At 50.4% G+C, this 22,600-nt stretch overlaps 2 protein-coding genes across 15 annotated transcripts in view; both read left to right on the forward strand.

The window, feature by feature from the left end:
* The first annotated feature begins 345 nt into the window (after window positions 1-345).
* Window positions 346-6,354, forward strand: eif5 (eukaryotic translation initiation factor 5). Of its 2 annotated transcripts, none has more exons than XM_066694059.1 (12): window positions 346-448; window positions 620-867; window positions 1,678-1,957; window positions 2,585-2,666; window positions 2,800-2,972; window positions 4,171-4,282; window positions 4,466-4,590; window positions 4,838-4,999; window positions 5,092-5,253; window positions 5,354-5,518; window positions 5,671-5,811; window positions 5,999-6,354. In XM_066694059.1, the coding sequence occupies exons 3-12, from the start codon at window positions 1,886-1,888 to the stop codon at window positions 6,098-6,100; spliced, it is 1,296 nt and encodes a 431-aa protein (XP_066550156.1). In that variant the 5' UTR covers window positions 346-448; window positions 620-867; window positions 1,678-1,885; the 3' UTR covers window positions 6,101-6,354. The 2 variants fall into 2 exon arrangements, with proteins under 2 accessions (XP_066550156.1, XP_066550155.1); XM_066694058.1 differs by having other exon boundaries at window positions 620-830.
* Window positions 6,355-11,680: 5,326 nt separating this feature from the next.
* The window catches only part of mark3a (MAP/microtubule affinity-regulating kinase 3a), a 45,361-nt gene continuing 34,441 nt past the window's right edge, over window positions 11,681-22,600 (forward strand). For 6 of the 13 annotated variants that reach the window (XM_066694869.1, XM_066694872.1, XM_066694876.1 and 3 more), the window contains exons 1-3: window positions 11,682-12,341; window positions 17,351-17,533; window positions 17,945-17,998. In XM_066694869.1, the coding sequence (XP_066550966.1) occupies window positions 12,282-12,341; window positions 17,351-17,533; window positions 17,945-17,998 (297 nt within the window). In that variant the 5' untranslated portion in view covers window positions 11,682-12,281. Of the gene's footprint in view, window positions 12,342-17,350; window positions 17,534-17,944; window positions 17,999-22,600 lie in introns of all 13 variants that reach the window. The other 7 variants (XM_066694868.1, XM_066694870.1, XM_066694873.1 and 4 more) reach the window with 3 other exon arrangements.

A 22,600-nucleotide genomic window follows, 5' to 3' on the forward strand; every position in this document is an offset into this window, starting at 1 on the left:
AATTTGGATTGTATCACCACACAATCAGCTGACAGACACACACAGGGATACTTTAATACCGAGACACACGTGTTAGGAAGGAGGTGATGTTTTCTTAATATCACAAATATATACACGCACGTATTTACAGATATTTACAGGCTAATCTCGGCCATTCGCACTTGATAAACACCCAAATCTCGCGAGACAACCACGACGCCACAAACACCGCGAGACTACCCGACGCCCCGCCTCGACCACCAGCGACGCGGCGTGCGGCAGTGATGGACAGGGCAGGGCAGCCAATCACGTCGCGCCCCGGCCCAGCCTGCGCGGCTCCGGCCAATCCCGGGCGAGCAGGGGGGCGGGGGCAGGGGCGGCGCGTCGGGGCGGACCGGATCGACAGCCCCCCGGACGGGCTCGGACTCATTCTGGCGTCGCAGAGCTCCAGCGAGAACCTTCCAGAGAGGTAAGCGCGTCCGGCGGGGCGACAATTAGCCAATTAATGCGCTGATTTCATTTAGAGAGACTCCGCTGCGGTGCGGGGCCGGAGCTGCGGCAGAAGTCGTCTGATTGTGATCTGTGCTCTATTGTGGTGTAATTAATGCTGGTTCTGCCCTCCCCCCGCCCTGTTCCGCAGATACCCTGCTTCCGAGGGCGTCTCGTATTTCCCCTGAAGGGTTTTATTACTCTCCACCGGAACAGTCCGAGCCCGCAGTCCCGGCACCGTCGCCGTGCCGCCTTCCTGTCCTCCACCGCCGCTGCCCAGGCCGAGCTCCCCGACACCACACACACTTCACAGCGTCCCCGGGCGACCAGCGGTGTGTTTATGTCTTTGTTTGACGAACACGGTGAGTACCCGGACGACAGGAGCCACGGATGGGACAGGTAGCCTACCTCTTGTTTTCTGTGTGTGCGTGTCTGTGTGTGCGGGTTTCAAGACTGCGTTGGACGAGGTGGCGTGTGTTCAATGCGGATCAAAATGGCGGCTCGCCCCGCTCCCGTGATGAGCGCTGGTGACGCACTCTGCACCACTTTCCACAGTGCGGCCTAGTCGCGTCCCTGCCGCCCCAGCCTGTGTGTTTGTGTGGCGGGTAAGCGACCCCCCCACGCGGGTCGGGCCCGGACCGGGTGGTGGGGGGGCGTTATTTGCACACTTCCACTCTTGTATAAAGCCCCCCGTGTCCGCCCTCCTGACTCCGGTTCGGCTTGCTTCGCTCGCCCTGGCATTTGCATCCGTCAGTCACCGGGGAAAGGCCGACCGTGTGCCGCCGCGCGGTTTTAAATCCGTGCGTGGGGTCGCTCCGCTAATTGGGACCGTTTCATTTGAACGAGGACCCGTCTGCGCATGTGTGGAATTTATTTGGAATTATTATTGTTCGATCCCGTGTTGTATCGGTGTGATCCCTCTGCCTCGATGGTGTGTGTTGTGCAATGTTCAGGGCTGGGGAGGCGTAGACCCGATAACCCGGCGGCACTGCGGCGTGTGTCCTTCAGATAAGGCCCGTGTCACGTGTTGGGGTCCTGGCTCCTCCTGTGTCTGCTGCAGCGCTGTCCTTTCAGCGTGCACCCAAAAACAGCCACGCACCTTTCCAAGGGGGGGTTGATACGTTATAAGCTTGTTGTCTGATTATGTAGATGCTGTTAGTTTTTAAGGGAGGTGGGCAGTGGATTTACTGAATGTCTCTTCTCTTTCAGAGCTGTTGCGCAGCTGTTGGAACCTGTGTGGGGGAAACTTAGCGTCCAAGCAAGGAGCTTGCAGCCTCAGTGGCGAAATCTTTTTCATGTCAGAGACCGAGTACACTTGCAGTCGTTTATGTCATCCACTCTTCTCCAGACAGAAGATACCAAAAAATTGCAATCCAAGATCTTTTTATCTTACTGATAAAACTCATAGCGAGCCAGGATGTCTGTCAACGTCAACCGCAGCGTGTCAGACCAGTTCTATCGCTACAAGATGCCCCGTCTGATTGCCAAGGTGAGTGGGTGGGAGGTGGGGCTTTGCTCGTTACTGTGGCCACCTGGAAGCTATTGCTACAGAGACCCAGTCCCCAAGAGCCCCTGTAGGTATCCCCAGAACAATTTTGTGATCAGTTAAGCAGCTGGTTTGTTAAATTTAAGGTGTTGAGAGAATTTGCTATACACATTAGGTACTGTTCTGCCCTCAATGACCAGAGTTCCCTTAATTGAAGTTATTTGCTTAATTTATCAACAACTGTGTTCCCAGTCTCTGGAAATTATTAGCAATTTCAGGGTGATCCTTGCTGGATAGGGGTTAGGACCCTGGAACACAGTTTTAAAGGAGAGTGACCTCTCTTGGGTCATTTAAGGGTTTTGTTTGCTTAAACTGGCTCAAATTAATCCTATATGAAATCCTTGCTTTCTGTCGCTACCCCCTCTGGTGTTTTGATGGTTGGCAATGTGATTACCAACAACAGGGATTAACCCAAGCTCAAGCGATTCATTTCACCATGGGATTGTCACCATTTATTCAGTGGTTTACCCTTAATGTGCACATCTATGCCAGTGGGACAGTTTTTTGTATGAGGTGGTCTAATTTGTGAGTCTAATGCAGAAGGGTTAATTACACCTTTCCTTTTAACAGGTGGAGGGCAAAGGGAATGGAATAAAGACGGTTATAGTCAACATGGTCGACGTTGCCAAGGCGCTTAATCGGCCTCCAACGTGTGAGTACTGCTGCCTGCCGCACACCCCTCTTCTGGGCTGTGGGGGAGGTCTCCTGGGGTTTTCTTCCACCAGAACTGTTTCTGTGACTCTTGACATGATGCCTTTTTTTTTTTTTTTTTTTTTCTCCTGCAGATCCCACCAAGTTTTTTGGTTGTGAGCTGGGAGCACAGACCCAGTTTGATGCCAAGAATGACCGCTTCATTGTCAACGGATCCCACGAGGCAAATAAACTGCAGGACATGCTGGATGGTTTCATCAGAAAATTTGTGCTGTGTCCAGAGTGTGACAATCCAGAAACCGACCTGGTAAACACTTTTGTGCACATTGGGTTTGATCTATTAGTGTGTGTTCTAGAAAGGCCTCGGCAGCTGTAGTCCATTCCCACCGTTCTGACTGTAGGAACACTGATAGGGCAGAGGACAGGTCTGATGTTAATCACTTGTTAATCACTAATCAGCGTGACGCAGTTTTCTGGCAAACTGAACAAATATTTGCATTGGAGCAGTTTTTTTTTGGGTGGGGGTTAAAAGCTTCAGCACACTTGGTAGCGCTGCTTTGCTCCTTTCCCAGAACAGACGTGAGCTCTGTTCACTTGCACTTAGAATGAGGGATTCTGGGTAGGAATCCAACTCGGAGTCTTAACGCCACTTAGTTTTCCAGAACTCTCTCAAAGCTCCGGCCTCCGTTCCGCACAGCGGGTTGCCATGGCAGCGTCCCCTCCTGTCTGACTCGACACGGGAGTGCGCTCGCTCGCTCTCTCTCTCTCGCTCTGCCCCTCCCCCTCTTGGTGCTCTGTCTGTGCCAGGTGTACAGAGAGCCGTGTTTTCTGTGCGAGTCTGAGGCCGGTCTGTCTGCACCTGGGAAACTTGTGCTCTTTTGTGTGGGGCTTAACTGTCTGCTGTAGAAGTAGGACAGCAGTTGTGATGGCAGAGTGTGATGCACTATCCACCCCCCCAGACATGTACACACACACACACCCCTCCTGGTGTTTGCACTGCCAGGTTCCTGCTGCAGATCTGTCTCTGGTTTCAGTTTTTTTTTTTTTTTTTTTCTTCCCCCCCCCCCCTCCCCTCTTTTCTGTTGCTGCTGCAATGCAGTCCAAGGGGCTGCCTGGCTGTTCCGTATGTAGGCCAGCTCCATTTACCTCGACTAGAGACGCTGTGGTGGCGTTTTGTGCAGTGCACCGGTCTTTAAACGCCCCCAGTGCCATCGCGTGGTAACGGCCTCGCTCTCGCAGAGCCCCCTCCCCTGCGTGCACGAGCTGTTCATTAGTGAAGTAGATTGTTCTAATTAAATTAGTGCAGGGTTCAGTTTTCAGGATGTGCTCATGGCTGGAAGAGGTCAGATGTTGCGGGCATCAAAAAATGTGGTATTCAGTGTCGTCAAAAAAATACAAATCTTGCAGTGCAATGAATGAATGCTTAATGAAGTCTTTCTGCAGATGTGGCTCTTCACAGTGGTTTTTTCCTGTTTTTAAATCCTTCCCTCCCTCTCTCTCTGCAGCATGTCAATCCTAGGAAGCAAACCATCGGTAACTCCTGCAAGGCCTGTGGATACCGAGGCATGCTGGACACGCGTCACAAGCTCTGCACGTTCATCCTTAAAAACCCACCAGGTGAGCGGTGGGGGTGTAGCGATTTGGGTTTTAAAACCTACACAGATGTACACGTGTCACCGTCTCTGAGCAGTGAAGGGAAGCCCTGGGGTTCCCCCCCACCCCTCTCGGTATCGGTCACAGACCACAGGTTTCGCCCAAGAAGCAGCTGTTCTATCTGACCCCTGTTTCTCTGAACCGCAGAGACTGAGAGCGGATCTGTGAAGAAGGAGAAGGACAAGAAGAACCGCAAGGGCAAGGACAAGGAGAACGGCGCCAGCAGCGGCGAGGCTGGCAGCGACAACCTCATCGACGCCCCCGATGCAGTGGTGAGTGATCGGGGCTCGGCCTCTCCAGCTCCTCGGCTTCAGTGAAGGAAAAGCCGCTGTCAGCGGTGGGGTTGGGATTGTTTCCAGCTGCACTGTCTGAATTACTGAGTACAGAATGTGTTTAGCTTCTGGGTGAGGTGCTTTTAAAACGTGGGGCAGCAGTAGAGATGGGTTCAGCTTGGGGCACAAGCGTGTTCCTGCGGCCGCTGCACCTCTGCTCTGGGGGCTGACCTCTTGCTGCCCGCAGGACGGAGACGATGACGACGTCGACTGGGGAGAGGAGACCACGGAGGAGGCCCAGAGGCGCCGCATGGACGAGATCAGTGAACATGCCAAAAACCTGACCCTCACCGAGGACCTGGAGAAGACCCTGGAGGAGAGAGTCAACATGTTCTACAACTTTGTGAAGGTGCGTCTGAAGTGCTTTACATGAAATAGCCCCCCCGGAGAACTTGGCTCCTTGTGTGTGTTTTGTAACCGTTGCTTTATTACACCCCCCAGCAAAAGAAGGAGGACGGAGTAATTGACTCGGCAGACAAGGACATCCTGGCCGAGGCAGAGCGGCTGGACGTGAAGGCCATGGGCCCCCTGATCCTGAGTGAGCTGCTGTTTGACGAGAACATCCGCGACCAGATCAAGAAGTACAAGCGTCACTTCCTGCGCGTGAGTCCTACCCCAGCACAGTGCCGCCCCACCCACACGCCGGACCCCTGCTCACTGGAGTGCGCCTCCACTAACCCCCCCCCTCTCTCTCCCTCTCCAGTTCTGCCACAACAACAAGAAGGCGCAGAAGTACCTGCTGGGCGGCTTCGAGTGCCTGGTGAAGCTGCACCAGGCCCAGCTGCTGCCCCGCGTGCCCCTTGTGCTGAAGGACCTGTACGACGCCGACCTGCTGGAGGAGGAAGTCATCCTCGCCTGGGCGGAGAAGGTGCGTTGTGGGGAACAGGGCTGTGGCGTTCTCTCCCCCCTCCATCGAGTAGACCTTTATTCGACTAACAGCAGCCCGTAGAGACCCAGCACAACTGTTCTTGAGAGGCCCTGTGTTCATGTACTCAGTAGTCTTCCTCGTTTGTTCGACAGGTGTCCAAGAAATATGTATCCAAGGAGCTGGCCAAAGAGATCCATGCCAAGGCGGCTCCCTTTGTCAAGTGGCTGAAGGAGGCGGAGGAGGAGAGCGAGGGCAGCGAGGAGGAGGAGGAAGAGGAAGACGAAAACGTCGAGGTATGCCACTGTGCGGGAAGCCGGGCGGGTGACTGTTGTGTTCAGGCAGCAGCTTCTCTGCTAATTGGAGGTGGCTTTGCTGCCGGGTGGGTGGCGGGTGTTCTCGGTGGGTCCCTGGGGAGCAGGGCGTGGCTCTGCCTGGCTCTCTGCCCTCCCCCCCTCACTGTGTCCTCTTCCCCCTGTGCAGGTGGTGTACTCCCCCTCGGCCCGAGAGCTGAAAGTGGAAACTGTGAAACCGGAAAAGCCCGACAACAAGGAGGAGGACGACATTGACATCGATGCCATCTAAGCACGGGCCGTCTGCCTCCCCAGCTCGCCTGCGAGACGCCAGGCACGCAGCTGCACCCCTCCCCCGAGCAAGCTTAACTCTAGTGCTTTGCTTAATGCGTTATAATTTAATAAGCCTACCTAGTGACCCGATGATGCAGAGATCTCAAACCTGGTGATCTTTAAAGTTTATTGGTTTTAAAATATTGGTGTGGGGCATTTAAACTGCACATTACTGTTCTTTCCGTTTGTCATTAAAGAATGTTTTGCTATTCACACCATTGTCTCTTCAGTGCGTCGTCCTCGATTTGTGCGTTTATGATGTATGGTGTCTCAGAGCCCAAGGTTAAGGTCAGCGGTGCAACAAACCCCTCTGCAAAGTGCATCAAAAACAAATCTTTGAGATCCAGATCTTATTTCCCCCCAGAAACCCAGTGGTTGAATAAGTTGGGGGCTTGACTAGTGCAAAGAGTCTTAATTGGGCCTTCATACCAAGTGTCTAAAACCTGTCTGAAGTCCAGTCTCCTGCCAGCAGCAGAGCTGAGAGGGTTTAATGGCTGTCTCTGCAAGGGGCTCTGGATCGGTGAGGTTTCTGTGACGTGTCCCTCACAGTGAGGATCGGTGTGCGTGTCGGTGTACACGGATGTCAGTTGCCAATCTCGGCTGTGGTGTTTCACACTGGAAATGGGTTACATCACTGACACGGGCCGCTGAGAGAGTGATGTATTCCCATGGTGCTCTGCTCCTGCTACTCGCCTTCTTCCTCATAATTACTCTTCACATGCCATTATTATTGTTATATAACCTGAGACGGGCAGGATTGTAAATATCAAAGATTATCAGTTCATTGAGAGGGTACCAGTATCCGTAAGGCTGTTTGAGGTAGTGGTTTGATTGTTTGCTAATCCCCTCGATCAGGCGCAGTGTGGGTAATAAATATGTATGAGTTTGTTTATGCTTTGACTCTTGACTGCAGCTACAGCCTCTTGCCACTAGGTGGAGCCATGTGCTTTTAAATGAACACTTCTAAAGCGAGAAGTACATATTCTACGTTTTTTATTTTATTTTGTATTATTATTATTGAAACTGAGAAAGTAAAACCTTTATTATTCAGCCTGCTCAAAATCAGACCTTATCCTTGCACTGTTAATAAAATGTGTTTAAGTCACTTCTATCCTGTTTTTGGAACTTATTTTTGTCATGAGTTTTTTTGCTTACTTCAATCAATAGTATGTTTTTCTTCCAAATGAAGTTGGTTGTAATCAGGTTGTCTGTCTTCAGTGTGGATTCAGAGGAGTGTTAGAGACAAGTCCCATTGAGTGAGCTATGTATGTATAGACCGCTTTCACTAGGCCATACAGCATTTATATTCACCCTAGAATATATACAGATGGGTGACAAAGGAAAAACCCACATAAAGTGCGTCAGTGAGGTGTTGGGCACCACAAGCCACCAGAACATCTTCAATGCTCTTGGCACAGATTCTATGAGTCTCTGGACTCTACTGGAGGGATGAACACCATTCTTCCAAAATATATTCAGTGTGACTGAAGCTCCTGCCATTCGTGCCCCAATGATGACCCCTCTTTCACAGTCATTTAGATCCTTTCCTCTCGCCATCTTGATCCAAAATCGAGGTCGACTGGGCCTGCTCAGCATTGTATACAGGCCACAGAGCATGATGGGATGTGAATGGCTTAATTGTATTGAGCAGGACACCTGTTTGGAGGCATCTGCATTCATTATGTTCCTCCACTCATTTATTCGGTATTTCCTTGCCTAGGTTTGATTTATATTGTTTTAATCCATTCACAAGAACAACAGCAGTTGTTTAAACAACAGTTTTATATTTACTGAGGATCTCTTCTACATGTTGTAAGCATAATTTCCTTCCTGATTCCAGCCTACCTCAAAAAGAAACAGAAAAAAACATGAATGGATTAACTGTGTGCAGATCAGTGACATCATTACCCAGAGTTCCATGGGGCTCAGTCATTAGAGCTCAGCCACAAAGCCTTCCATTTCCAAACCATCCTTACCAGGGAAAACACACGGCCAAAGCGCTCTCACAGATTTGTGATAAGTCATATATATTATTCATTCCCTCCACCGCTGGGTCGGCCACTCCCTTTAGGCTCCGGGACAATGATTCAGCTCCAGCTGGAGCCGCTCTGAGTTCACAATAATACTGCAGTGAGTCGGCCCGAACACAACTGTGTCTTGTAATCACAAGTGTTGCGTTAAAAATAACACAGCAGCGTCTGTCGGTGACACTGCAGTAGGTTTACACGATTACACAAGATGGGAAAACAGGCTATTTTTTCCTGTGTACGAAAGCCAAGTTGTTGTAATATTGATGTGAAGTTGAATCACCGGTGATACTCTGCTGTATTTTTCACAACCCGTGGATCAGTAACCCATTCCTGGAGTGAGTCAGTGCCGTCCCTCCAGCAGGGCAGTTATTTGAGCCAGAGAGGGTGTGAATCTGCTCCCCAGAGGGTGTGATCAGGTTGTGGATGCATTGTTCCTAAACAAACTGCACTAGGGGGCGCTCTGTGAGTGTCACTGGGGGGGATGTCATCTCCACCTGAGACAGAGGAGCGTTAGCCAGCCGCCGTCCCCGACATCTTCCCCATCCCCCGGCCCGGAGAGTGCCTAGCGATGGCGGCTTCGTCTCTCTTCTTCACAGAGAAAACAAAAACAGCCTGAGGTGATTCATCCGACGCTCTTACTCACACGCACTGGTCGGTAAGCGCTCCCCCCGCTCCCACTCCCTGCTCTTCCTCTCGACGTGAAGAGAGACCGAGAGCCTGCTGGCCACAGAGGAAATGCATTGTGGGAGCTACACCATTCGGTGACCCTCACACCGAGAAAGGCCCGGACACACGACACAGCCTCGGCACACATTCCCGGCGGTATTCCCCTGACTGGTTGATTATCTTTCAGCGCTGTTTATAATCCTCGTAAAAGGCATTATAGTGTCACCTCAGTACCCCCCCCTGCGTATGGAGATGAGCCCTCTAGATCTTTCCATCTCCACGGCTGGTTTCCCCCCCAGCAGAACGGCGGTGGGCCGCACACAGAAAGGGCACATGCTTCACAGCGGAATATTTCCTTTGTCTTCTGTACAATTTTAGCGAGTGAGTCATAGCCCCTAAAGAAAGCACTGATGCTCCAAGACAGCTCTTCCTCCAGACCCCCCCCCACCTCCTCCCTCCCACATCCTCTTCGCAGCATTCTTCACATGGCACCACCTGCTGTCATGGCAACCGCACATCTGGATCCAGCGGTGCGCAGAGCCAGCTGCCGTCGAAGGGGGCGCACCGGGGTGAAACTCGTATCCCTCCCCCCCGGCCGGACCGCCAGACCAACCTGGAGGACACTGCGTCCGTCCTGGGGGAGGTGGGTCAAGGTGACCACACTGAACAGCGCCGGACCACCCTGTCCCCACCCCCCCGTGAAGACCCTTACTCTTTCGGGAAATCTATAGGAAAACCCCGAGGGGAACATCCAGCACCAGTTTGCTTCGGCCGTGTTTGCTCACCAGAGACTTAGGTCAAGGTGTTCGGCCCTTTATGCTTTCACTCGACTGGCATGGAGAACAAAAACAGCGAGAGATACAGATACAAGCCCCCCCCGCCCACGGCCCAAAAATACTGAGACTTTTTTAGTTTTCGTTTTTTTCCCACCCATCACGAGATAGGTGACTGGGTACGGCGCCGCGATGCACCCGGAGAGGGACAGGCAGGCGCGTCCGTCCCCGTCCTCCAGACTCTGGGAGTGATTCAAGGACTTGTGAGAGGGGGATGAATCACACGATTAATTACAGATTTGGTGATCATAAAAGTTTTGAAACATGCAGTTGCAGCAGCCACCCCCCCTGCCCTCACTTCCACTGCAAACCGTTGTGTGTGTGTGTGTGTGAGAGAGTGTTTTTCATCTACTAGTGTTGTCATTACTGTTGCTGTTGTTGCAAATCCAGCATTGGCCAGGTCACTGTCGCAGGTGTTTTGAGGAGTCCCTTCTCTTCCTTATAGTCCTGTGTAAGCATGCCCCCCCCACTCCCCCACCCTGACCATAACCAGTGTGACTGGAGGGGTGGGTCCTTCCTCTGCTGGTAAAAGCCCTTTATTAAAGCCCTGGGGTTGTGGTTCAGGACAAACACACTATCTGTGTTCATGTTTGTAAGCCCCTGTGATGAGCGTGATGCGATTTAGACTGCAGGAAATGAACTTGCACAGCTCTCCGGTGCATTTCTACTGCCTCCTCGACCATCACTACTATGACTAATAATAAATAGATTTATAAATAGGTAGAAGAACAGAGAGAGAGATAACCCAGCTTATCCCTCTGGGTGCAAACACCTGGTCTGTTTACAGCGGATGAAACACAAGCTGTCCCCAAACATAGCTCCTCCTCCCATAGCCGCAATGGTGTTTTCTACACACGACCCCTGACCCCTGACCCCTCTCCACATTCCTGCGCTGAAGGAGGACTGGAGAAGCATCTGCATGTCGTGTTTTCTTAAACCACAATGCTTCACAAAAAGAGGTCAGGATACATTCAGCTGAGCCAGGTAGGAGTCGAACCTACCATCCTCTGATCTGTGGTCAGACGTGGTCTCCATCGGGAGGGAGACAGCGTAGGGTATGTGAGTGTGGGTTGCTTTGGGAGGGCAGCGCTCAGAGGATGTCGTTCCGGCCTCTGTGAAACCAGCACACCCAGGTTACACAGCTGCACAGAACTGACACCACACCTCGAAACACAACGGTCTTCTCAAAGACTACATTGTCAAGCTCCCTTTCCAAAGACGACAGGGTGGCATTAAGGGTGTTGCCATTTGTTCATCTAATTATTCATGAAGGTCGTCTCTGTTCCCCGGCTTTGTCTGCTTTCACATGACATTAACACCTGCCTGGGCCAGTGAAGATTGCTTAACGTGTGTTGACTGAGGACAAAAGGTTGCATTTAACTTTGTCTCCATTTCATTCAGTACAGATAGGAGGTGTTGATGAAAACGTATAATCTGCCATCAAGCAGCATTTCAAGTAAACCTTGTTTGCTTTCTTCTCTTTTTAATGATAAGAGGGGGGTTGGGTGGGTTCTCAAGTCCGATTCAAATTCTTTTGAAGGAACACAGCAGATCCTTGGCAACAGTATAAAGAATAACATCCTAAATACAGAACAAGACGTAGAAAACCTCCACACACACAAGTGCAGAAGTAATCATGTATGGTTGTGTTGTGTGAGCCAACAAACTCGCTTTGGGGGAAAAAGTGACTGACTTCATTGTGTTGTAGAAGAAAGAAACAATTTTCTTTTAATCACATCACTTCAGACTTGACTTTCCACTTGAGAAAGAGTAAGGGAGGGCACAGCTTTAGGGTGTGGTGGGCTACAGGGAAGTAGGCAAACCAAACAAAACTTGTCTGGGCATCTTGTGCAGGTATGTCCCCCCTCTCCATCCCTCTCTCTCTCTCTCTTCATCCCTCCATCCCTCTCTCTCCAGTAATCACCCTAGCAACAACTAACAGCGCCGCTCGCCCCGCGCCAATGGGCTCCTCGGCCGCCTGTGTCGTCACTTCCGCTCGCCGTCCTGCCTGGGCTTGGCTGGCTCGGCTGCAGCTAGCGGGCAGCCATCTTGGATCCTGTGCTCAGGCGGACCGTACTTTGGCGATGGGAGCCATCGAGCCGGCAGCGGGTCTCACAGCCAGCCGTCACGCTTGAAGCCCGGGCGGTCGTGCGTCGCAAGCAGGACCCTCACGCCAGCGCAGCGCCGAGGAGCAGCGGACACGCCGGGTGCGGCCCTGGGCGGCGGTTTTCCGTGACCCCCTCCCCTTCTCCTTGTCTGAGTCCGGGGCGGCTCGGGAGGCCTCCGTGTCGGCTGCGCGGTGTCCGCTCCACCGCTGTCCCCCTTTTTCAAACGACCAGAAGGCCGGCGCCGTGTGGACACCCACGCATGGTGGCTTCATAGGAGGGCGGCTGTGTGTGTTTCCACCCCCCACCACCGCTCGACACTCGGAGCTCCGCCGGGCCTGTGCGTTTGCAGCCGGCGGCTCAGTGTCTCCTCCTGACCAGGCTGGGGACGTTACTGTGTCGTGGCCCCGGAGCCCATGGTCCGCACTGGGAGCCGGTGGAGACGCGTCTGCCTGCCCGCTCCCCTCTGAGAGCCCCGCACCGCTCCGGGACCGACCCCGTCACCCATGAGCAAGATGTCCACCCGGACCCCGCTGCCCACCGTCAACGAGCGGGACACGGAGAATGTGAGTATCCTGTCAGCCTCTCCGACACGTTACATTACTACTACTACACTACTACTACTACTACTACAGCAGCATCTGTATTTGTGCTTTGATTGCACACACCTGTGCACTGGTATATGCTATGATGCAGCCGGGCAGAACAGGTCTTTACAAACCCGCATGCCGTTTGAGCCAACACGTATGTAAACTTACTTTATTGTCCCTACTGTTGCCCATTTTTATATGCATCGCTGTTAAAACAAGCACGCATGGCCACACATACGTGCGTTTTCATTTTCACTATTGAATGTCTGGCATCTGCATTGAGTCCCAGGGAAACTACCCTCCACAGCACTGCCGCATCACGGCCGCCCGGTGTGTGCAGGAGCTGGGGAAGAACGGAAACCGCTCCCGGGGGTGATTCAGGAGGCTTTTTTTGTACCTTTCCCAGCCCCCAGCGCACCCTGACTCCCGGCGTGGAGAGCGTGTGTCGTGGCTTGTGCGCCAGACTGCCGGTGCGCAGGTAGTGGCTCCAGGGCGCAACAATTAGGACACAGCTGTCATTTAAACCTCTAGCCAGCCCCCTCCACTCTTCACTTCCACTCTCAATAAACAAACAGTTTTGTGTTTTTGACAAGACCCTTCCCCCCCACCACCACCACCACCTCCACGCTGTGAGTGACACCTCAGTGGGCAGCATAAACCGATAGCGCGGCTGGGGTGCCGGTTACTGCAGTGGGGTACTGGCTTACCTGTGCTGGGGTGCGCACACACACACACACACACACACACACACACACACACACACACAGCCTTTCCTGTGAGGATCAGGGAGAGAGAGAGGTAGCTCGTACCGCTGGAGTGCCCACCCCCGCCCGCCGAGTGACAGGTGCCCGGGGATGTTTGCACGCTGCTCCCCAGCCGCACAGCGCGATTGCGAGCGGGTCGATGAGCGGGTCGATGAGCTGCCCTCACCGGAGCCACAGAGCCCGCTGGTCCGATGCCATTCAGAGCGCCAGTGCCAACATGAAGGGCAGCCACTCGGTGAAGAGGCACCGGATCAGCATTGTAAGTGAAGGGTTTCAGTTTGTTTGACTGTTTTGACGTCGATGGCAGTATTATAAGGTGCTTCACCGGAGGCAAAACGAGTGACTGATAACGCAGACGTGTACTAGACCGACTACGTGAAAACGCACGCCGTGCACTTATACATGTGCTAAATGTAACTTCAGAAGTAACGGAGAAGGAGACAGTGTGTCTTGTGCGTTACAGTGTAGCACAGGCAGTCCAGTGTGCTGCAGCGGGACTCGCCTGAGTCTCAGTCCAGATGCGGTTTAAAGTGTAGGCTACCTGCAGGGCTGTGATGTTTCAAATAACGTTAAAGTGATTAGATTCATTAGATTTTCCTAACCGTTGTTTTAATGCAAATGCCCTTTTGTCTGGGTCGGGAACAGTACAGCAGCGGAGCAGACACTGTTAACTGAAGCTGCTGAGGATTGAGCTTCGTGGCATCGCAGTACAGAGGAAGTAAGAGGTTTTATCAGTCAGACTGGCATTCCTGGAAACGTGGTGTTGGCACGGTCTGGTTGCTGAGGACTGGGAGCTGTGTTGTTGTAGAAATAATTGGTTTCAGAGGTCAGGCAGTCAGATTGGTTTCGTTAATGTTATTGTGTATATCCTGTGTGAGCTGGAGTGAAGTAGTGCTTTGTGTGGGAGCAGGACAGTCCAGTCACCACCATGGATTTACAAACTTAAAAATCTTCTATTTCTTTATTTATAGACTATTTTAGTCCCAGAATCTTAATATTTGGTCTTTAAGGTCTCATTTGTAACATCAGAGGTCAGGTCAGTTGTGGCTGTGGAATAACTGGAATCGGAATAGTCTGGTTTTGGTTGAGGTGGAAGAAGAAATGAACCAAAGGAAATGTACTGCAGATCAGCTGTAGATGTTGAGCTGCAGGTGTTGACAGGAGCTGGGGCGACTGTGACAGCAGTCAGACATGCACTGTGCAGTTTTCAGGGCTTTACAACTGTGACAAAGGGCTGATATGATATGTTTGTCTGCTGCAAATATTTGAAGTTCGGAAGAGGAGAAAAAAAAAGGAGGCTTATGCATTATTTCAGCAGTTCCTACAGCAGTTGGCAGTTTGCATTTGCATAACCTCGACCTGCAACAGTACTTCTTGATCACAGTGATAACATGGGAAGGCAACTGATGAAATGGACGGCAGAGTGTGGCTTACTGTGCCAGAAGCATGACACGCATCTGAGCACTGAAGCATACCTTCAGACGTGTAACAGCTGGCATTCATCAGTCAGTTTTAACAAGCTTATGTGAGTCCGGGCTGGAGCGTGTGTTGTGACCCCTTAAGTACAGGAAGGATTAACATACAGACAGACTCTCCTGGACCGGTACAGAAATTGATATCATTGGAAACCGCAGGGCTGGACTTGAGCTCCACAGAAATAAAGCGCTGCCATGTCAGTGTCTGAACCCCCTGCACACTGCCGTGCTCCTGCCACGAACTGGGCCTCACAGAGTCAGCGTGTCAATCGGTGTGACTGGACAGGAGTGAGTCAGAGCAGTGCATGATGGGCCGGCCAAGAGCAGTGCATGATGGGCCGGCCAGCATCCAGTGCCCCACCGGCTGACTGCCCTGTTGCTCTACAGCTCACTCGGTTCAATAATATATAATGTTGGCAGGCGAGTTTGGGACGGGGCTCCCCTTTCCTTGCAGACTTTTATTTTTATTGTACAGTGCTGTGATGTATGTCTATAGGTAGAGAGATAAATGTATAGACCCATCACAGTGAAGAGGGATGGTGGTGGATGATAGTTGGTTTTTGCAAACAGTTGAGAATCAATAATCAGTCAGTCAAGTCCACTGATTCGTCAGCTTGAGATTTGCCAGCTCAGGTTAGCCTTCCAGCTCTCAGGTCTCCCACACGTTCAAATGGGAGCTTGATAATTGAGTGTGCATGCTGAGGCACGCACCAGCTGACACTGATGAACAAAGGAATAAATTAAATCGATTTAAAAATAAAATAAATAAGTTAATGGCATTCAGGAGTGACTGAATGGATACTTAAATGGTGGCACACTGTTATAAGAAGAGAGGTTTTGCTAAAATGAGTGTTTCAGCAGAGTAACAGTGCTCTCATTGATTTATAAATAGTTAAGTGTTTGCCGTCAATGGGTTGCTATTGACGAGACGAGGAGGATCTTCGATAAAGAGATACTGTGACGGCAGAGTTGACTGCCGCACTAAAGGCTCCACAAAGCAACTGATCTGTTTGTGTTTGACAACTTAGTTTAATCTTGAGATTTTATTATTACAATTGTGTTGACTGTGATGAATTTGTATGATGTGGTGAATGAGGCTTTGGTCTCAGTGGGTATGTTTCCTGGTGAAAGAAGCGTGGAAGAAACTGAATTAATAGGCCGTTCCCATGTAAACGGAAAAGGCTTTGTCGTCTTCACACAGTTGGGGGGTGGGGGGTGGCGCCGTGCACGTAGTATCTTACTGCCTCTGTCAAACAGAAATGTGTGGGAGCTTGTTTGTCCTCTACGAGAGACAGTTAGAGCACTGATCGTCTGTAGCTCTGAGACCCACTGGAGGACTGTGGGAAATCCCAAACAGGGCTACTGTCTGTTACAAACTGCCCTCCATGGTCCTCTTATTTATGTGTATATTTTAACAGTTAGGACCTACCAGTGGTGTGGTTGTACATCTTTGTGGAAACGTACATGCATAAACAAGCACACAACCTGGGCTGTGGGCCTACATCTGCAGAGAGCCACCTGTTCTCATTCGATCTGTTTTCCTGTGTTTTGCATAAGCCTCTTACTGGCAGTAAAACCAGTGGCATCCAGTTGTGTTCTGTTCCATTGAGGTGGGGGACAGAACAATGAAAAACAACAAGCCTGAGCCGTGTGTGTTCGTGCGTGCTGCTCCTGAGATGTATATCCTGCCAAGACTTGGCTTTGTGTGCGGGACATGCTAAATACCTTGAACACGGTATCTTCCAGTGCAGGTGCAGTGGCACATGTTTAGAGACTTTCTCCTTCATGACGTGTGTAGCTGGCAGAGTGAAGGAAGTCCTCTTGGTGCGGTCTAAGAGTTTATTGTAGTCGCGCATCCTGCAAAGCAGAAGTGAAACAAAAACAGGCTTGTGCATGGAGATTTGACACCGTTTATGCTATGGGGAAGTCATGATCCAGCCAAGACGGCCAGCTCTGTCAAAACAGTCAGTATTAAGAGGCTTGTCTGTGGAAATTTGAAGAGATTTGGACCAAACATTAATGGACCAAACATTCGCATCAATGAAAAGAGCTTTATACATGTAAAACTGCAACTGAATGTATCAAGTTGGCAAGAAGAAAAATAAAACATAACAAAATGCCAACGTATTATTGCATAGTTAGTTTCAAATGCTCGTTATATATCCCAGTCTAAAAATCAGGTCCTAATGGGAATATTTGTTATTGCGTCAAAAGGTCAGTCAGTTTACAGTTTGGGTTTTGCAGTGTGCACAGAAGACTGCAGTTCTTTATTACAAGTCAGGGAATTGGAGCCAAATATTACTGCTACCATAGTGGTAGCAATTCGGGATTTGTCAATTGGGGATTATAGGAAGTGTTCCTCAGGACAAACGATAACTGCGATATTATGGAATTCATACCTGCTGTTACAGCCTCAGTGTTTCTGTTCAGACTTGAAAGTAAATCCCTCATTTCTGGCTTGAGTGTTTACAGCAGAGAGAGGGAACCTTTAGATGCCCGTGCTATAGAGGACGTCCACTTACACAGATATTTATGCTACTGTTGTTTCTCGGCGCTTCCTCGTGTCTCTGTTCCAGACTGTGCTTTGCGTCAGAACACAGCCCTCTGACGCCTCCGAGGCATATTAACTGCAGTTTCCTGCTTCCTGTCTGGGTAATGGCCCACAGAATAAAACATTGAAAATGGCTGTGTTTGCGTGTCGAGTTCATGTTGTGTGCCTGACTGACCCCTGTCCTCCTCTGCGCAGCACACGTCGCACAGCGATGGACGCACTGAGATCAGCACGCGGACCGGCCGCCCCGGGGCGCGCTGCCGAAACTCCATTGCCGACGAGCAGCCGCATATCGGCAACTACCGGCTGCTCAAGACCATCGGCAAGGGCAACTTCGCCAAGGTCAAACTCGCCCGGCACATCCTCACGGGCAGGGAGGTAAGCTGCTGTGCCTGGGCACTGGGGGGGGATCTGGGGCTTTTCACAACTGCCAGGGAGTGCCAAGCTGTAATTCCTCCTGGGGCCATAAAGAAAGCATAGTGGATTTACTTTAGGGGAAATCGGTGTGTTTGAGAGACTGAGGAGACTAAACTGTGCCCTGCTTTCAGCTGGAGAGCTGCCATGTCTCAACCTCCCTTTAACAGGATTCCTAATCAGATAATACCAAAAATATGAAAATCAGATTCCAGTGAAGCTGCTACATTGCAGAATGCTGGCGGCCCTTCCAGAAGTTCCAGTTTCTGTGTGTGTTTGTGTTTGATTTGTGTGTTAAAAACAGCTGTAACTCTGAGTTCCCACAGTCCTTTTTTTATTTATCTGTATCTTATCTGCATTTCATTCTCTCCACAGGTGGCAATAAAAATCATTGACAAAACACAGCTCAATCCTACCAGTCTCCAAAAGGTAAATGCATTTATTTATTCTTTTGTGTCACTCTGTGATTTGTCATCACCTGGTTGCTATGTTGCTGTAAAGCATCGTGGTTCTTTTTTGTGCAAAGATGACCTAATAGACTGGTTTACGAGTGTGTCTCAATCGTGTAGATCTCCTTCAGTCTGTGGGGTTGGGACTCAGAGGTATTGTTTGGTTGTTCACTATTACTTGATGATATTATCAGTCCTGATTGTATTTTATTAGACTCCATACATCCCCATCAGCACTGTGACTAAGTGATAATTACAACTATGGACTTTAAACCCTTTAATAAAGATGATAAACTGTGCTTGCAGCGGTATGTAAAGAGTGCTGCACTTGTGTCCATGAGGACAGATGCAGGAACACATGCTTTGTCTTCACTCTTGCTGCTGCTGCTCACGGGTCCGGGGGGTGTGGGTGCTGACAAGTGACCGTCCCCCTGGGGTCTTTCATTTGAGCTTGATGATTGTCTGTAAAATTAGACACTTAGGCCTTCGTTAAGGAATACGTCGGGCCTGTTGTATGGCAGCCAGGCGGACTGTGTGAGCAGTGGGAAAGTGACATCACCGTCATCACAGCTGGTCTCACTCCTGTTTGGCGTATCCAGCCCGTGGGACGCATGCTTCAGTGTCTGAGATGTGCCGTCCTGTCTCAACTTGACACCTACCTGTGGCTGATGTAGCGAGAGCTTTCAGAATGTAGCATTCACCTTCTCTAGCCTCCGGCGTCAGCATCCATCCCCAAGAGCCTCTGACCTTATAGTAGTTCCCATTCTGTATGATCATTTATCTGGGAAATGACTGCAATACCCCCCACCCGCTGGCACTGCAGGGATCTCGGCATACTCAAAGCAAAGGCCAGAACCAGGAGAAACAGGAACCTTATATCCTAGTTGCAGATGTTTTTATCCAGTTTAAGACTCCAACATCCAGGGGCAAACTGGCTTGGGGGGTTGTAATTGGAGTAACACCTTTGCAGACAGGCAGTCTTTCTGTTATGGCTCATTACTAAACAAATTGCTTTGTAATCTCTTGTCTCTTTGCAGCCTAAGGGTGTTCGATATTAGTGCAAGTGGATTTTTCAGCTAATGTGTGTCATGACTTCTGAATGCACTTCAGGTATATTAAGTCTGAGCTCGATTGGTTCATTTCTCAGTTGTGAATCTGGGTAAGTGTACCCTCTTTCTAGTGCTCTATAGTGGTGCTGGTGGAATGTGGTTATGGATTCATAGTTTGCATTTTTGTTTTTCTTGGCTGGAAATGCTATGCGATCTTCAAAAAAATGTACATGAACAAAACAAAATTTGATAATGCCTTCATTATATCATCGCTGTTCCAAAAATCGCTTGAAGAGCTTTGCTGAAGCGGACTGTGAATGTTCAGTGCTCTGGTTCTGCAGTTTGTAAACGAGTCAGAATCTCCCTGTGATCGTCATGTCCAGTAATGGATGTCTGTGAGGCCTGTGACACCAGCAGCACCGCGTCTCCCCAGGAGCTGCACCGGCCACCGCAGCACCATTGTGTCCACTCAGTCTCGTCCGGGATTCTCAAAGTGTTTAGTCCTAATGTTAAATCGCTACCTCATTTGTTTATAATAACACTCTGTATAGGTTTCCCCGTAATCCTCATTCAGTTTGTTTTCATGCCGGTGATGCAAGTTCTGTTTCTGGGGGTAGGAAGGAAGGAAGGCAGCGAGTCTGAGACACTGAGCAGGACAGCCAGGGCAAGGCGTGTGATCGCCAGTGAGACGCAACAAAACCGCTTTGACAGTTGAAATGTACGTCGTCAGGTTGTGAGATCCAGTAGAAACCGCTCTGCTGAGTGGTGAGGCTCGAGTGAGTCTGAGTTCATTTCCTGTGCTCAGGGGAGCAGCCGGCCCCCGTCTCTTACCCTGCAGATTCAAACACTCGATCGGTGATCACTGCAGGTCCTGTCACTGGCCTGGACATGTGGCTGTCCTCCCTGACCACTCCGTGTTTCCTCAAACATGGCTGGATGAAGTATTCTTTAATCACTGTTGTCTCCATAACCTCGACATGTCAGGTGTTTGGAACAGTTTGATAATTATTGCTGTAGGGCTTCCAGCCAATTTAGTTTCCATGCAGAACGTCTTAAACCGTGGATATGAGGGTTTATCTGAACTCCCTGGTTGCTGCAGTGTTTTGGGCTCCCACTTTAAGACAGGAAGTGTCCCTTTGTTTCGTGTCTGCACTTGCGTGGCTGAAGATAACGACTGGCTGGCGTCTGCCACTCCTGTATTGACCGAGTGGCTGAGGCCTGTATGACTGGTAAACAGCAGGGCATCTGCGCACTGAGGCGTGAAGCCTGTGATGGAGCCGGGAGAGGCCTGCGAGCCGGGGCTATAATTAGCTGCAATTTGTTTTTCCGAACCGCTATCGATTGGTGGATCATCGACGGGCAGCCGTTTGGCGTGTTTGGGGACGGGGCCCCCGGAGAGCAGGGCGAGGTCACCATTGGTGCGAACACGCTCTCGAGCCGTTTCCAGGAACTGCATCTCTGTGGTGCGTTAATGGGAGCAGACCGGCTGTTGACCAGTTTGCTACAGAAAGCCAGATGAAGATAAAAGGTTGTGGGGGGGTGGAGGAGAGGAGGCTGGGCCATGAACAAAGGCTTCTGGAAAAGCCGGCGTTTGACGATTTTAAGCCTGTTCTGACTTTTATGTCTGTCCATTGTTTTTCTCTCTCCTCCTTCTCTCTCGGGATAATTTCTTCTGGTTGTTCGCAGCTGCCCTTGTGTTGAAAGGATTCTTCTTAATTCTCATCCGTCTCTGGGTCTAAAATGGGGCAAGAAAATCCTTTCCTGAGAAAACAGTGCCCTTAGGAGACCTGACCGGTAGAAGGAAGAGGGGAGAGAGGAAAAAGCACACTCCTCTGAGACTCGTGTGGTCTGACCGCATCGAGCTGGAAATATGGGCCATGGGTTAAATGATTACGGCAAGAGAAACAACACAAAACTAGAACTTAAAATGAGTGGTTTGCTTGTGTTCCAGTGGTGACTTTCTAAAAGAGAAAGCCCTGCCATTTGGAATTAAACAATTTATTAACTTTTTGTTCAATTTGTTTTATTGTACACTTTTTGTTTTGTTATTTCACAACTCTTTTATGACTGCCCCTGCCCAGATAGAGACTGCCCCTTTTTTGGGCTTATCGGGCTCCGGAGGATGATGTAATCCTGGAGTTAGTTGTAGCTGCCCTAGCCCCACTGGGGAAAGGCGGGCAAAACTGTTTCATCACGAGTTGCTCCATGACACAAGAAAACTAACTATACATCATAACCTGGATAGTTTGGAATGCTGTTTCTGAGGGTGTCCTGCCGTCTCCGAGGGGTGATCTGGGTGTGATTTCCAGACACGCGGAGAGCCTGTCAGACACCCAGGTGAAGGAGCCAGCACATGGACCCTCTCCTGCTCCGGCTGGGAGAGCTGGTGATTTTAATAGCCTTTGATATCCTTCTGCTCCACAACCTTTGTGCGTTCGTTAATGAGCTTCACAGAGAGCCGGAGGTGTGCAGTTGATGGGACCAGTGTAGCGAGGGCTGGGCTCCTTTCCTCTCCTCCCCACACCCTCCCCACCCCGTCTCAAGCATCTCCTGCTCTCACCGGTTCAATTATTCACCAACCCCCGGCCGTGTTTCCAGAGCTTCCCCATCATCTGTGACGCTGGTTTTATATATATTTTATAAACCATGTGCTCCTCCCGTTATGTAAGCATGGAGTGGTGTGTTGCTCATGCTGACGGTTGTGTAACTGATCTCGGTCTGTGGGAGTCTTCCACGCTGTGCAGCCGTGTCCGCTGTCGGTGCGAGGCATGCAGCAGGTACCTATACATCTCCACAGATTACGGGGGGGGGCATGTGGAAATGAGGATACCATGAGCTAGGTCTGTTTACTAGTTGCTTCTTGAAGGATTTTTAACTTCCACAGGTTTGTTGGTTCCCTGACTAACACACACACTTACAGGGAAAGTAAAAGGTCCCTATTTTTACTAGAAAACTGTTTCCCAGTAAAGATGACTGGGAGGATGAAGTCTGCGACAGGAAGCGCGTTGTCTGTTTAACCGTGCTGAACTGTGCTCTGATGTCGAGTGGAGCCGTGTTTAATTTTAGATGCCATTTGAGATTTTATTTTAAATGCGCCACCTGCCCACACAGTGGCTCGATCCAGGGTTTTATTAAGCACAATAGACACTAGAGCTCACGCGCTTTCTCTCTCTCTCTCTCTCTCTCTCTCTCTCTCTCTCTCTCTCTCTCATGGACTCTCTCTCCCAGTCTATCTCGCAACATAAATTTTGTTGTTTCTCTGTTGTATTGTCACATACATTGGTATGACCTGTGGTTGTGCCACTTGGCCATGTGGGACGTTTTCCTCTGTGGAGGCGGTTGCTCGTCTTGCGGCTGTGTCTTTACTGGAGGAGGGGTCAGGGGGTCAGTCCAACCTCGGACAGGAATGTAGTAAGTGGACAAATCATTTGGAGAGCTGCTGCTTGGGTCTGGCAGCTGTTTGGCGGTAGCCTTTGAACCCCAGAGAAGCAATAAGGCATTGGGGGTGTTCCTCCTTGGTGTTTTGAGGTGTG

The sequence above is a fragment of the Amia ocellicauda genome, chromosome 21 (genome assembly GCF_036373705.1).
Source record: "Amia ocellicauda isolate fAmiCal2 chromosome 21, fAmiCal2.hap1, whole genome shotgun sequence".
Lineage (NCBI taxonomy): Eukaryota > Metazoa > Chordata > Actinopteri > Amiiformes > Amiidae > Amia > Amia ocellicauda.

Excerpts from the sequence above, each read along its gene's own strand:
- eif5 (XM_066694059.1), top strand. The coding sequence starts at position 1,886 with ATGTCTGTCAACGTCAACCGCAGCGTGTCAGACCAGTTCTATCGCTAC. Across the intron at positions 4,283-4,465 it reads CATCCTTAAAAACCCACCAG|AGACTGAGAGCGGATCTGTG; the intron begins GTGAGCGGTGGG and ends TCTGAACCGCAG. Across the intron at positions 5,000-5,091 it reads TGTTCTACAACTTTGTGAAG|CAAAAGAAGGAGGACGGAGT; the intron begins GTGCGTCTGAAG and ends TACACCCCCCAG.